This window comes from Cyanistes caeruleus, chromosome 3 (assembly GCF_971803275.1).
Source record: "Cyanistes caeruleus chromosome 3, bCyaCae1.hap1.1, whole genome shotgun sequence".
In the NCBI taxonomy this organism is placed as follows: Eukaryota; Metazoa; Chordata; class Aves; order Passeriformes; family Paridae; genus Cyanistes; species Cyanistes caeruleus.
In genome coordinates this window covers 37,579,985-37,595,796 of record NC_141703.1, presented here as the reverse complement: position 1 = coordinate 37,595,796, position 15,812 = coordinate 37,579,985, and the positions used below count along the sequence as shown (strand labels likewise).

General features: G+C 42.7%; 1 protein-coding gene and 1 long non-coding RNA gene across 3 annotated transcripts in view; one reads left to right on the top strand and one right to left on the bottom strand.

The window, feature by feature from the left end:
- The window catches only part of METTL21C (methyltransferase 21C, AARS1 lysine), a 27,105-nt gene extending 15,656 nt beyond the window's left edge, over positions 1-11,449 (bottom strand). The window contains exons 1-4 of one of the 2 annotated variants that reach the window (XM_086880752.1): positions 7,012-7,254; positions 4,935-5,012; positions 4,278-4,457; positions 92-235 (exon numbers count right to left, since the gene is read on the bottom strand). Coding sequence is in view for 1 of the 2 variants with exons in the window: in XM_086880751.1 (XP_086736877.1) it covers positions 92-235; positions 10,785-11,021 (381 nt within the window). In the remaining variant the exon portion in view is untranslated. Of the gene's footprint in view, positions 1-91; positions 236-4,277; positions 4,458-4,934; positions 5,013-7,011; positions 7,255-10,784 lie in introns of those variants that run through there. The other variant, XM_086880751.1, reaches the window with a different exon arrangement.
- Positions 7,277-15,812, top strand: LOC147654089 (uncharacterized). Its single transcript, XR_015284432.1, has 3 exons — positions 7,277-7,447; positions 10,740-13,385; positions 15,638-15,812. It is a non-coding gene; the product is annotated as an uncharacterized LOC147654089 (long non-coding RNA).

The following is a 15,812-nucleotide window of genomic DNA, read 5'->3' as shown; positions in this document are numbered from 1 at the left end:
GATTTCTATAATCTAACCTTCCTCTATAATTTAGGCTGCTTTGGATTAGCTTAAATAACCTCATTCATGCGATGATAGTTGTGTTCTGTACCTTCTGGCTCCATCTGGCTCCATCTGTGCTGTCTGTTGAACCAAGAGCTCTTCCTGTCTTGCAAGAAAAACAAGTGGACAGGTGTGTCAAAATTTTTTGGTGGGCTGAGTAGGACCTTCCTTCACTTTTCTTTAATGAAGAACCCTGGAGAATTATTTAAGCATGCATTGTAATACCAGAATTAACAGGTTATTTGAGCTTTTTTAGCTAGTATTTTCCTTGCTGAGTTTTTTACCCAGCTTCTGTGTCTCTTATCATGGTAAAGTCCATTTAGATGCCATGCACTTGCATGAAGAGATTGGCTAGAGAGGTAAACTGCAGAGAGAGGGCAGGGAAGGAGCAGGGAGGCACAACCTCTGGCACTGCTGGATGTGAAAAGTGCATTTGACTGCATGAAATCATGGCCAAATCAGATCCTTTGCCCTCATTTTCATATCTTCACAGCAGAAGAAATATAACTCATCCATGGATTTTATTTTTTTTTTTGACAATGCTTGATTAATTCCTGTTTAATTATAAAGTCACACACCTCAGCTTCCCTCAAAATATATCCTCGAAACTCAGGAATGAGTTTTGAGGATATATTCAATCCTTCTATAGGTAATTTTTCAAAATCTGGAGCTGCTTGCCTTATTGTTTTATTTTTAATTTCATCATTAATCTCAGTTCTTCTCTGTTTTAAATAGGGACAGATTTTTCCCTTTGGTGCCACCTCTCTCTCATCTGCTTATTCATCCCACCTGTTTGGAGTGCTGCTGCTCCCTGCAGAGAGAAGTCACTAAAGCTGAACTTTCATCTGAACTCTCTCAAAGCTCTTCACCGAGGAGCCCCCTGCCTTGCCATGGGGTGTTGTCTTACCTCCTGTGGTCCCTCTACCATTTCTCAGCCACTTGTTTAGGGAAGGACGCAATGCCATCTGCTATTTTTTCCTAATGGCAAGGAAATATCTTGAACTAATTCCATGGAGCTTTTTATAGAGCTAAGATTGTGATGGTCCTAATATGCTGAACTGGAAGTTTAACAGCAGGGGCTGCCCTTACTCGATCTGTTTGGGGCTGGTTACTATATACACAAATGAGGGACCAACTCAAGCTGGCTGTGTCAAGGATGAACACTTGCAGGGCTACAGGCTTTGGTTTCCTTTTTATTTTTGTTGGGCTGTTTGATTTTTTGTTTTGTTGGGTTTTGGGGTTTTTCACTGCTGTGTAGTTTGGGGGGCTTTTTTGTTTGGTTTTTTGGGGGGTTTTTTTGTTTGTTTTTGTTTTTTGTTGTTTGTTTAGGGTTTTTCATTTAGGTTTTTTTTGTTGTTGTTGTTGTTTTGGGGTTTTTTTGTTATGTTTTTCTTTTGTGGGATATATAATTATCCACTATTGTAATAACATTTGCCAAGCAATAAATTCTTCAAGTTCTTATTCAGGTAAAGCTGCTGATTTTTAACAAGTACAAGTACTTGTACAAGTTTCACTATACAGATGCACAATACAAATACAAAGTGTTTTTCCTTAACTCTTGTGTGTGAAAATCAAAAAATCTAATGCAAATCAAAACAGCTTTGTGCCTGAATTAGTACTCAGACTCTTGATGACATTACTAAAACCATAGTGGAAATATCAGATGGTTACCAAAAGGTAAATTTCAATATCACTGGAGACAGTGGGCTTTTTTGCCTTAGACTGCAAAAAATATATTCCATATTTTTTTCTCAAGTTTATCTTTAAGAGGGCTCTTGCATATTTGGCATTGTGCTTTTACTGAAGTTTTATTTCTTGCCTCTTTTTTTTTCCATTTATAGAATGAGTTTAGGTACAAAAGATATAGTTTTGAGACCTCCAGTTTCACTGAGATTTAATCAACATCTGTGTGCTGCAGTGTGTCACATCTAAAAGCTCAGCAGGTTTGTCCAAGTAAGAACTGCAGAATTTAATCCTGAGCCACTAATAATATTTATTTTTAAAAAATCAAATGAGCTCCAATGTCTATCATCACATCTTTTAAGTGCTGGCTGGAGCTATAAATGGGCTGTATATTCACTGTATACTTATCTGCTGTTTCTTGCTGTGCACCTGCTTCACAGGTGTGCTGAGCTGTCCATCTCATAGTTAGGAATAGGATGCTGATTTGGCTCTGTAGAAGTTTAAAAGGATTGTAATATGGATGTTTAACAAACATCTTCAGTCACAAGTGATCATTAAGTCCTTACTGGCTCACAAAAGAGGGAACTCCTGACAATGTACGCATCATGATTTCTTTACGACATCAAAATTAGTTCCTAGTTTTAGTCCGCAGAAGCACCAATTAGAGACATGAATCAAAGCCTGGCTCTTTGAAGGGAGATACTTGGCTTTTTTTTATTTTATCAGAGGGACAGCTGAATCTTAGCATATTTCCTCAGCTTCACCTATTTTATCAGTGTGTTTTGTGAAGGTGGGAGTCCGGAAGGCCCAGGAGCTTGGTGCCAGGGAGGAAGTCAGCCCTGGCAAACCTTTTGTTGTGCCCCTGCCTCTGCAGTCACGCAGTGTGCCTGTAGTATGCTAGGAATGGCCCAGAAAAAGCAGAATTACGTTATCTGGAAAGTACCAGTAATGCTTAAAGCTATGAAAGATTTGCCTGGCAGCTTTTGTAAGGCTATTCAGAAAAGATATTTTGGGATAGCTATTACATCAAAGTTAAAATGATTCCCTGCCAGCACCACCAAAAGATGAAGGGTTACTTTATGCATTTCATACCAGTGATGGGCCCCACAACTGCTTTGTTGTCCTCTTCTCCTCCCAGGACATGGTTCCAGGCCTCCATTTTCATGCCAATTGGTCAAAACCACAATTGTTTTAAAAGCTCTTTAAGGACTGCAATTGCAGCAGTGCAGTACAGACAGAAGCTCAGAGGAGGGGGAGCTGTGCAGTGTAGGAAATTTTCTTCAAGTGAAATGTATGCCATGAGTAACAATATTGTGCCACAGAGCACAGGCTAATCCACTGCTGCAGCAGTAGCAATCCTGGACAGTTACATCTGGTGTTCCAAACCTGGTTTTGTGTCCCTTGTTCATCTTCTCTTCCACCCCAGAGCTCCAGCCTTCCTGCCTGAATACTTGTTTTCACTGGCAGGTTCTCTGCCTTTCTGCTCCTGTGTCCTTGGGAGGTAGGGAGTGATGCTCACACCTGTCTGAGTGTTCGTGACCTGCTCTGAGTGAAGCCTCTCTGGGGGGAAATTATTACTCAATTATCTCCCCAGCAACTGTGCCATTGTGTGGATATTTTTATGTTGTTTGTCCTTCTGGTCAAACACTGAAATGTACTGCTAAGATTGCAAGGAATTCTCTCCAGCTTGTTTCAAATGGAAATAGTTATTATGGATGTTATGCAGTAAATGTTTTGCTAGGCAGTTATCCACACATGAGCAATGAAATTCAATGAGAAGAATAATTAGTCTTAATCAAGAAAAAAAGTCTTACTTTGGTTTTAATTATCACTTCTGCAATGCAGCTCTTCTAAAAGAACATTGTTAGTGCTAGTGCCATGTAAGTTAAACAGTAAAGCTCTCCACTGATGAAGTGGCTTCCCCTGTATGTGTTTCAGGGGGCAGTGAGCAGCCTGAGGTGCCTGCCCATTGCTGAGGGATGTCATTCTCTCTCAGCTGTTGGTCCTCCTGCTGTGCACTCACAGAAGGATCAATTGCAAAGCCACTTGTGATGGGGTTTTTCAGTCCTCACTGACTAGATTCTTCAATGTCACACAGGCAATGGGGACGATGTGAGCACAGAAATGTGCTCTCAAATAACAAGTTTTCCCAAACCTTTTTGAGTGCAGTCTTTGCTCTTCTGTATCACTCATGTGCTTGTGTCAAACCGACAATGGAAACCTTTCATCATCTTGGCAGGGAGGTTTCATTTCACAGAATCACTAGGTTGGAAGAGACTTTCAAGATCATTGAGTCCAACCCATGCCCTAAACCCTCAATTAAACCATGGCACCAAGTTCCACATCCAATTTTTATTTAAACACATCCAGGGATGGTGACTCCACCATGTCCCCAGGCAGACAATTTGGCTAGTAGCTAGCACTGTAGTTGTCATCCATCTAATAGTCCAACCATCAGGTGATATAATTTCCTATGCTTGTAGAACACCATTCTTCCAGTCCAATGCAGGAGAAAGTACATCTGAGCCATTCCTGGCAGACATTTGACTAACCTGCTTTTCAAGACCTGCCAAGAGGTGCAGTCTTCATTTTACTGAGGTCTGTGAGGAGCAGAGTGTCACAGGTGCTAGGTGCAAGGGTGAAAGCAGGTTTGCACAGTTTGCCTTTGTGCAGCCTCTGGTCGAAGCTCCAAGTCAGATGATTGCACAGCTGTAGCACAAACTCTGTGGATACTCCAAATCCCATTAAACCAAATAAGATTAAATTAAAAAATATATGCAAGCACATTGCTGAATGACAACCACAACTGTGTTTGAGCATGAGGTGGCATTACTTGACACCTTTCCATATCCTTGGTACCTCACTAGACTGAGACTTACATGGCAAGAAGTTGCTCCAACCTTTTATGAGCCAACAAGTTCCACTGTTGAGTGCCCTCTGAGTTAAACTGTGCTTCTTAGCAAGATTAAAGGGCAAATGCTCATTTAATGAGGAAAAAAATAGCATAGGTAGGCAGACACCCTAGTCCCATCCCCACGACATTTCAAAATGTTTGTAAACTGAAAGGTGTGAGTGTGTGACTCACATGGCGGCACACACACATATTGCAGCCATCTATGCTGAAGGAGGACCACATGGAAGAGAACTGCTTTGGCATGTTGTTTTTTCCAAACCATATCACTATGAAGACCGGACAAGAATGTACTTACTCCTCAAAACTGGAATGAGGGCCTGCAAACAGAGCTATATCCAGCAAAGTTTTATAGACTCAGAATTATCTCCAGCATCTGTGCAGGAAACATGAGAAAGGACATTCATGCAGTGATTTAAGATGTTGTTAATGAGGATAAGGTTGCCTCTTCCAACTCTTTTCAGCTTTCCCATGCACATTCAAGCTATTCCATAATTTTAAGCCCTTCTTTTGAACACCAAATTGTCATGGGCTCTCTTCTAAAGGCTACAGCCTGATGGGTCTCATGAGCTCTGATGCACCTGTACAAGCAGGAAGACTTGTCTAAGAGCATCCTCTTAGAGTGGCCATTCTTCTGCAGAAAGTCATGTCCCTGCTTTGTGTGTGGTCTGACTAGAAAAACATTTCTCTGCTGCTTGACTTATGTGAGAATTCAGGACCAGATAGACATTGCCTTAATTCTTGGTGACAAAATGCATCTTTCTAAGAGCAACGTTGCTGGCATGACTCTTCCTAGGACCAGGACAGCAATAACCAAAGCAGTATAAAATCCCTTTAAAAAAACAGCACTTTCAATTTTTTTAATTTTTATGACAAAACAAATATAGCCTCAGTTGTCAGTTGAAGGGGACAATTTCTACAAAAGCACTTCTTATCTTGCAGTGTATTAAAGGTTTTCTCCTGCACTTCTAGCTTAACATCTGGCTAAGCTGCTCTGAAGAAGAAGCTCCTTTAATAAGGAGCTTTGTTGGGTCTTAAATACAGCTCCAAAACTATCAGAATTATTATCTTCTACTTTAGAAATATGTAATAAACAACAGAAGCAAAACTTGCATACATCTAGGCTTTTGGCGTGTAATATTTATCTTTTCATTTAAATTCAGCAGTAAGTAATAATGCCATATTGCTTAGGAGAATGCCTTGGCAGTGTTTGCAAATCATTCTTCCTAAATGTAACAGATATCCATGGTCCAACAGATATGTATAGTCCAACAAATTGTAAGTCAATCTTCAGGTTCAGTGAAAGGCAATATCCTGAAAGAAAAATCACTTTGGCAGTTTGTGATCAGCAACTTGAGTTACAGTCTTGTTACTCTCAGCATCACACTGTTTCACTTAAGAAACATGACCACATATTTTTAAAGTGAGGACTGGTTTTTTATTTCATTGCAGAAGCCAAGTTAAAAATCATAAAGATAGTAAGAGAGCAACAGCCTGCCTCATCCAGAGGAGGAAAAATCAGAAAGTAGCTGTTACTTTTTAGAAGGAAACAATTATATATAACACATATCATATCATATCATATCATATCATATCATATCTATTTATAATGGTTTATATAATATATATAATACCAATTATAACATTATAACAGGCTGATAGTTGTTTATTAAGGGACTTCTGTACTTATTGCATTGCTCTGATCTCTGGATACAAATGTGGTATTAATTTTTTCCATTGTGAGTACTGATTTATCAGAAACATTGAAATGCCTGGTGTTCCCTGTCCCTGGAAACATCCCTTTCCTATACTTAGAGCTCTAAAGCATTGCTGAAAGGTGGGACAGAAGTGAAGCAAAGGCCAGGGGTTGTCTCACTTTGTGTCTCCCCCAGAGACAGGAAGGAAGAGGTGGTGGCCCTGCAGACTCTGCTCTTGCTGTGTGCCTGGCTTGGCTGAGTACCTGGGATTAAGCCAAACATTTCCCAGCAGGTTCAGGGAGAACCTGCTCGGGTTTTTATCCAGGGGTACAATGACAGTACCCTGGATTGAACACAGGCCTAAAACAATAGGCCTTTTGGCAAAGCCAAAATAGCTCAGGAAAAAGCATTTAGGAAACCCTTTATCCCTCAGCCCTAGGCAGAGAAGGCAGGGCTGGGCTGGAGCCAGCTAAAACACACCTCATGGCGTGTGCCAGGCGAGAGCAAAGACCGGGAGAGATCTTTGAGACATCTTTCCCACCATGTCACTCAGAGCCAGACAGGTTATTTCTGAACTGCTGTCTTCAGGTGCTAATTAGCTCAGGCTTAGTTTCAAATGAGCCATGAGACCCTCTTAAGCATCAAAATTCCAGTCTCTCAATCCTAGGTTTGACCTACTCAGCTCTCCATGAGGCAGGAGGGGACAGCCTGAATGAGCACCTGGGATTCATCCCACTGGCTTTCCACAGCATGGAGCCATCAGCAATCCAGGTCTTGGGGAGCTTCACAGAGTAGCACCCATCTATTCACCCAACTTCACAGCAAGAAGGGGATGCCCTGGGTGCTCCTACCACTGCAAGCAGGAAGTTTTTGCTCCCCGTGTCTGTGCCTGCCTCTCCACCCACCGCCCAGGTTTTAGGTGGCCCTGGCACTCTCTGGCTGTGACATCACTGAGCTTGGTAATCCTCTCCCCACAGGAGGGGAGTCTTCTCCTGGAGAGTGTTTGTGTGTGCCAGTGGCCGACCAGCACCCAAGGACAAGAAAACAGTGGCACTGTGTAGGAAGCAGTGGGAAGAGGAATAGAAGATGAACCACATTCTCATTTCCATTAACGGTTTGTGCTGACACAGAGGTTCCCACCCTACTAAGAGTCCTGCAGCTGCCTCACTTAAATCAGTCAACGGGGTATTCACACACCAGGAATGAAGCCTGTGGCTTGTCCTGTGCAGGAGTGCTGCAGCTCCTTTGCCAGCCATATTCAGTACACTAATACAGCACATTTGCATTGTACATTGACAGCAATAGAGATGTTGAGAAGTCATCTCATCTCACTTGTCCATTTCTTCCCCATCCTCCCTCTCACTCTGCTTTGTTCCCAGAACACTCCTCATTTCTTGGCTAGAAAAGTCCACTGGCACAGTTTCACATGAGCAAAGACTCCTTTCACAGGAACAGTGGCTTTTCTAATCTTACCCTCTCCCTGCTTTAAAGGCCTGCATTTTGACATCTAACCAGGTCCTAATAATTTGCCATGTCTAGTGTGACATTCCTAGTGCAAGAGGACAGTGGCTAAGGCAGGCTGCCTTTTCTGCTGGGCTGCTGGACCAGTCATACCACCTCACCCAGGTGTCTTGAGACTCCAGGCACCAGGACTACTGGTTCTATATAGAAAGATAACTATAGTTTCCTGATGGAAAGCCATAACTAAAACTTGTCAAAATGTAATTTAAAAAACCTGAAAGGGCACTATTTATTGTACCTACAACGCAACCTGGACACAGCGGACCAGAGACTCTGGCCCTCCCAAGTCAGTTGAATTGGTACCTCAGCAACTGCATTAATTCATTTTCACTTTCTACTGTAAATAACTTCTTACTGGATCACAACAGTGTTTAGTTTTCCTCAGTAGTGACCACATCTGTTTGCCTGCAAAGCACTCAGCACAGTGAGCTTGCCACAGCCAAGTGTCCTTTCACTCCATGCAGCTGTCACATCTGGATTTCCTCCTTCAGACAGAGACAAGGAGGGAAGCAATGAATCTTTTCAATTACAGACTTTAATATACATGTGCTGTAGCACCTCTGATTCAAAGCCTCCTGGGCAGTGGGACATGTCTTTGCTGGAATGGAAACACAGTCCTGTTAGAATAAAGCTCACTGTACAAACTAAGCTACCTAATTACACTATTTTATTTCACTAAGCCAGAACCCCACTAAGTCTAATATGACAAAGGTCACGGTGGTACACGTGTAGCCCATGGCTCAAGCACAGGCAGCTGTAATCATCACATAATGCCTGGCATGTTCAGGTTATGAATGTGCCTACAAGCTTATGTTTGACCTTAGACCCCAGATGTGAACTCCTTTGGATCTGATATGGATGTGATGTAAGTAGTTCCTTCTTCAGTTAAATATAGCCTGGAAAGCAGCTGTTTAATAAACTGCATATACATTTAGGGGTCTTCACATTTAAGGTTATTTCTTATTTTAAAAGAGCCTGTAAATGCTTACTTCTGTCACAAGGGTGAAACTCTTCCCAAGTAATCTTGAATCCTGGAGCTTCCCAGCCTCCCTCAGCAGAGGGTCAAAATCTTTTTGACTTTACTGTACAGAAGGATCCTGAAAGCATTGGGAATAACTTGTTTCCTTATCTCAGTGTGCTTCAGATGCATAACCCACGTGGAACAGTCTCACTGTCCCATTCAGTGACTGTTCATACACCTAACAGAAGCAAAGTTTAGGTTGAAATACATATGTGTAAAATATGTGTGTACATGGACTCCACACACACACACACATTTCTTTAAAAGAGCATTCCACATAATCTTTGAGACACATGAATGAGGGAACAGCATGAAGCTGTGTCAGGAGAGATTTAGGCTGAACATTAGGAGTGGGTTTTTCATGGCAACAAACCTGCCAAATTTCAAGGAATGTTTGGACAATGAACTCAGGCACGTGGTGTGACTCCTGGGGCTGCCCTGTGCAGGACCAACAGTAGGAATTCAATGATCCTTGTGGGTCCCTTCCAGATCAGGATATGCTACGATATCTCACTACAAGCACACCCAGATATCCATATCTTTTAACTGTGACGCTGCATCCCTGTGGTATCAGGAAATACACAGAAGCTGGACACCTGACACAGCCAGGCACACTCCTGACCCTGCTCCCCACACCTCTGAGGAAAGAGGGTATACCATGGCATGGGCCATCCCTGGAAACTGAAACCTGAAGTCAGAAGTACTTTGCAGCCCTGTCATGAGCTCAACTACCAACCTGCCAGTTCAGTGCCAGAGCATTGCCTTTGATATCTGTCAGTGTCAGAGGTGTTAATATCCAATTATAGCAAAAAATGAGCTTTGCAACCAAAGAAAAACTGATGTTGCCTTTCCTTAAGCTGAGAGAGAGAGGTTTTTTTTTTATTTAATCAAATATGAAATATATAAAATCACTGTGAGATGTGTTTTCATTAAATTGAGAATCAGGGTTTTTTTTAATGCATTGCCATTCTTCCGAAGTAAAAGAGACATTACACACAGAAAGCTTTTGCTAATGTATGACTGGGGAAATTAAACTGTCTAGCAATGTCAAAGACTAAAGTTATCTTGATTAATATCTGAAACCTCACTAAGTTTCAGAAACACAATTTACTTGTTGTAATAAATCAGCTGAGACTCCATTTGCTTCATGCAGAAAAAGCCAATTCTTTATTCACACAACTCATTTTATACAATTTTCACAGGCCTCATGTGCAACACCAATTGGCTATTTTCTTACTACTTCATTCATTGGTCAGAAGGTGATTTTGTGTGTATGTGCTAAGGCTCAGGTGCTTACATTTTTCCTTTGTGGGTTCTCATGGGAAAAATCTTACTGTTTACACAGATGCACTTATTTTTCTTCCCAAGAATAGATTGTTGTGCAAAGGAACTCTCATTCCCAAGATTGCTTTGCCTGGGAACTTGAAATCTGCCCTTGAAAGAAGTGACAGGCAAGCTTTGGCTATTTAGCAGAGCAAGGCCTGACTTAATAAGGCCTTGCTTTTATAACATCTTTTACCTGTCTGCAACACATACTTTTCTCCATTTTTATTCCATTTTACACGTCCACTGGCATGGCTTTTTATGCTTGCTTTTTTTCAGTCTGTGGCAAGCTTCTGAGCGAGTTAAAAAGGCTGAGACAAAGAATGGCAGCAGGCATTACCTCCTGCACCTCAGTATACAGGATCCCCCTGCCTCTGTGGGGATTAGATTACTGCTAAGTGAGAAGCCCTGCATGGCCAAAAATACCCTGAGGACAGTCCACTTCCTGACTTCCCAGTTAAGACTTCCCACTTGAACAGCAACAAAAAAATCTGCTACGTGTACCTGTGGACAGTGCTTTTCTGTTCACTCCCCCCCACAGGTTTGGGATGGCCCTGCCTCAGCAAGCTGAGGTGCTTTCACTCACCCAGGAGGAACTGCTGGGCCTCACGAGACTGGAGGTGGAATGTCCTTCTTCAGCAACAGAAACAAAGGTGAAACCAGCCATAATCTCTTCTTCCACGGCCATCACGGAGGCCTCAGCACAGTGGGGCTGCCTCCTGCCACCAAGAGGTTTGTCACCTCTCCTGACTGACTGGTAATGGCACTCAAGCTGATGAGGACAAGACAGCAGAGCCTGCTTCCCCAGGAAAGGAGAGTCCATCCAGGGAGAGGAAGTGTGGGGTACGATCCAGTCAGACTTTTTCAAGCTCCACTCTGCTGCCTGGAGGGACACTCAGCCATAGCAGTGATGGAGGTCACCTCATGCTTTCAGCAATCTCCCACAGCTGCTCCCAGCACTGCTTTCCTTGCCCTTCCTGCAAGCACATGGAAATGTATCAATCATATCCTGGCATCATTTCAAATCCTGCTAGGCCAGGCAGACTGAAACTACTGTTTGGAACATGGTGGCAGTAGGGTAGGAGGCTCCTCCAGAGCTACACACTACAAGCCTTAGGGAAGAGGATACTGTGAAGGGCTTTGTGCTACACTCAGGCCACTTCTATCTCAAATATGTCCTGAGACATAGTCTTGTACCAGCACAGAGAACTCACTTGCTGACCTCTTGCTCACTGAGCTGCCTCACGAGCTGCTTACCAACAGTATGTATTTCAAGCATGGCCTCAGAAACATCTCTGAAAAGTCACATTCCCTGAGGGACATTGATCTTGCAACATCTATATGCTTAAAGCAAGGAGGGCCCTGCTGCTGGCAGGCATGGCCTTGCCCAGCTGTAGGCATTCTCCAAAGTTATCCATAAGCCCTGTGGGGCACACTGAGAGGTGCCGTCCTCTCCTCCACAGCACTTTTGCCTAAGCTGCAGATCAGATGCCTTTCATAAAGGCAGTGTCTCTGGCACAAACACTGATTTATTAATGTATTCCTGACTTACTGATCTCAAACAATGTCACTCTGTAGGTGTTTCTGCCCCGTAGATGCACCTGCCAGCTCATTTCCCTAAGCACTGGGGACAAGCCTCCCCCAGAAGCCTGGGGTGCTGTCAAGCCTTCAAACCCTACCCCAGAAACGAACTGAGCAGCTCAAGCTGAGCTCCAGTGCTGCAGCATTTTAATGGGTTACTGTTACTGACCTAGCAGTGTTTTTCACAGGCTCGTCTGAAATGAGGGCACTCCCCAGGCTGTTTACACAGTGCTGCTGCTCTTTTCCTTCTGACGGGAGTTTTGATGGGGATTTCTGCCATCCAGAGAATATCTGGGGAAGAATTTTCTGAAGGGAGCAGCTGACTGGCAAGGGATCCAGCCACCTTCAAAGCTGTCATGTGAGATCTTTCACAGGATGCCAGAGAGGGCACTGAAATCATCAAGATCACAGGTTTTCCAGGCATGGATTCCTGGTCATCCTACCTCTAACTATTAACACAAGCATTACTTCACAGTGAATGAACTCTACCCACTCCCCTTGGAGAGATGTGGCATGAGGCTTCTGCAACATTTAATGCTATTTAACCTCTCAGACTGGGCCTTTAATGACACCTAAATGCTGAATTTGTGCTAGACTTTCCAGAGGAAAGTTTGCTTCATCCTGCAGGCCATGAACTTGTAAGAATTCTGGTATAAGCTTAAAAAAAAGTTCTGTTTTGCATATGCATCAGCATACCTGCACATTTGTGTGGATATTCCCATGTGCTGGTATTTGAAAAAACAACCCATTAAGTTTTTGACCAAAGATTTAATGGTATAAATAGAAACATGGGAAGGAATGTTTGGTTTGGGTTTTTTTCCTGCAGTATTTTATTTGCTGCAATAAGCACAACATTAACACTGCAAATGAGGAATGGCAAGTTCCAAGACTGTGAACATACCCCAAGAAAGTGTACATATTGCAAGTGTCCATCTGTGCCCCCTCTGCACAGAACAGAATGTATTAAGGATGATCCCTGTGGTCCCCTGAGGCTCAAGATGATCTAACCAGTCCTTGGCTTGGAAAATCCTTTTATCAATTGCCTGCAGATGAGTTAGGAGATACGTAGTGAATGTACATATATCTGCCAAAGATGCAGTCTTATTTTCACAGCTGGTTAGGGACTGGAAGGAGTAAAATGGGAAATAGAAGACCTTCTTGATTAATATTTCAGTCGTTTTCTTCCCTTGATTTTTCTCAGCAGTTTCCCAACATCTGTAATCTGTGCAGAAGAAGGAATCCTACACTTACTACACTCCTGCAGTTCTGGCTAAGAGAGAAACTCAGTAGGCTCTGGGAAGACCATGCACTTCAGGATAGCAATAGGCTATCCGTGCAGATGAACACCTGACTTTCAGCATGTGCTAGCATTACCAATACAGCTACCACTGGGGTTGCTTCCGTGCTTCTGCTGAACCAATGACCCATGGAATGAGGAGGAATAATGCAGGATAAGTTGCCTGCACTTAGCATAGGAAGCTGTCAGCACAAGTAGCACATGACTAAACCTTCCTCAAGATGATAAATAAAAAAAAGCTACTGGCACTGGAGAATTCAAGGCTCCTTAAAAAGAAAAAAAAAAAAAAATGAAAGAAAGATAATTGAGGTGAGTGTCCTTGGGAAGCTAAAGGAAAGAATGTAACAACTGGAGGAGGCAAAGCACCACTTGACATATTTGAGGTATTATCAACCTCAAACAATAAGCTAGAAGACTTGTGAAAGGAGGACAGAACAAGAATCCATAGGCACAGGAACTTAAAGGACTAGATCTTCATGAAACTATGAAGTCTCTGCCTTCAGATTGCCCAGAATCTGAGGCTCTTGGCAAGGCCTGCAGGTGAAACCCCTTGGTCTCACACAGAGCGTATCCAGTAGAGCGGGCTGGCAGGAGACACTTTGCAGCTAATCATTTGATTGCCAACTATCCAGTTTCACATCTTTAGTAGCAAACAATGTTGGGACATATTTAAGAGATGACAATATGACATTTCTGACCGCTCTGCTACTCCAAAATATGGAGATGGGTCTGCAAGTATCAAGGAATGGTAGAGTGGCAGAAACCAAACTCCTCTCTACAATGCTCCACTGAAACAAATCAGAAAGAGGACAGACAGAGATCAGCCCACGAAAGACAAGAACCCAAAATGACATGCTGCATCCTCCAGCCTCTCCTTGAAGGATTTTGCTGGAGTTACCTGAGGACCCTGCCTGGTCAAAAGTCAGCACACCCTGCTCAGATCAGGCCATTTGGGGTGCCCATTATGTGTGCCAGTCTGCAGAAAATTTGCCTTCCCCACCAAACAAAAGGAGGAATGCTCTTGGCAGCTGAATAAAAACACTGTGAAACTGTAAGTGCAGGTCTGTATTAAACCTTGTGAGTCAGCATTCATTACTATGTAGGTGAGATCTGGGACTGGGACCTTGTACATGAACACTTTGTCATATGAACATTAAACATGCAGTACCCTGCACTGTTTGCACAAAGAGAAAACAATCAATCCATTTCAAAAGATGACATTTGGTTGTTTGCACACTTCCTCTAGGCAGAGGGGGAGCTGATGTTAATGATACTCTTTGATATAGGCATAAACCTACAGGACTGAGAGAGCTGCAGGGACTAAATGGAATTATCCACTGTGCCTGTACTGGCACAGCCTCTTTGCAATGAGCAAGCCCCTCTGCTGCCATAATGTGGTCTTATAAGTTCCTGACAGTCACCACAGCAAAAGTCATATAATGTTGTATTGGCAGGGATAGGGTTAGGTGACATAGCTGTATTCTCTCATTTCTGCAGTTCTAGGAAAATTACTTGCCACTTAAAAAATATTTAACCACAGTGATGTCAAAGCATCTACTGAGATATGTTTCTGCTGCATTTCACTTCCACTAGTAAATACTGAAAGGAAGATTTTAAGAATTCTAACAGATGGATGCAAAATCAATGCAAAACCATTACTTTCTTCCAACTCTTCTTTGACAAATCAACAGACCTTCCTCACTCGTCAATTGATCTGACCCTCTTTTTTGCAGATATAAATTAATTCCTGACCACATGAGGGCCTATAACCTCAGCTCAGCATTTAGACAAGGTCAAGAGCTCAAAGTGATAAGAGCATCTAAGAGAATGACAAGTTCATAAACATAGTTTGCCACCATTGGGTCCTAAGCCTGATTTGGATACAGTTCTACTCTGAGCTAAATCTGGTCTTGACCCAAACTGAGGGCTTAGAGATCTCCCCTAACCTGGAAATGGCTCATTTTCTTAAGGGTCAATATTCTAAACTCACTGACCAGAAACCCTGAAATTATTTTCTTTGGTGAAAAACAACAACAACAAAAACCAACAAAACAAATAACCAAAACCCCAAAGAAAACCACTAAAATCAAACAGAAACCCACAACCCCAAAATCAAAGTAAAACCCACAGGGAGCATATAAAATTGGACGGACTGAAAGCAGCAATTAAACCACAAAATAAATAGCACCATAAATTCCCTCCTGCAATGACCTTTCCCTAGGTCATCTTTTCACCACCCCTTTCATTAGCCCTGTCCCTGTCCATCACACTATCAAGCACTAGGCCAAAACCTCTCTGTGTGCCCTGGCACAAGCTGGCATGGGAATGATGCAGTTTGCCAAGCCTGCCTCCTTCTGGCTTTATCACCAACTTGCCTCTTGACTCCACAGTGTGCCCGACGTCATTGCTCAGACATCCTCTGTCTGATTTGCTGCAATTGGCAAAGACCTACAAATTCCCCATGAAAACAAGTCCTCCAACTTGTGAGTGTAATGTTACTATCCTTAGTGTCTTCCCAGAATGCTGCAGTGTAATGATCTTTTTTTGTATTTGTTTTTCAGTTAATGAGATTAATTGTGGAACAGACATTTGAGAGAACTGTGTTTTCAGATCCAGTCTCCAAAGGGCTTTGCGTGCTGAAGTGTTCAGGTGATCAAGACAAGGCTGCATGTCCAAAAGTTCAGAGGTTAACCCTGGGATGACCAATCCCACATAAATAAAAGTCTTGTAATGCTA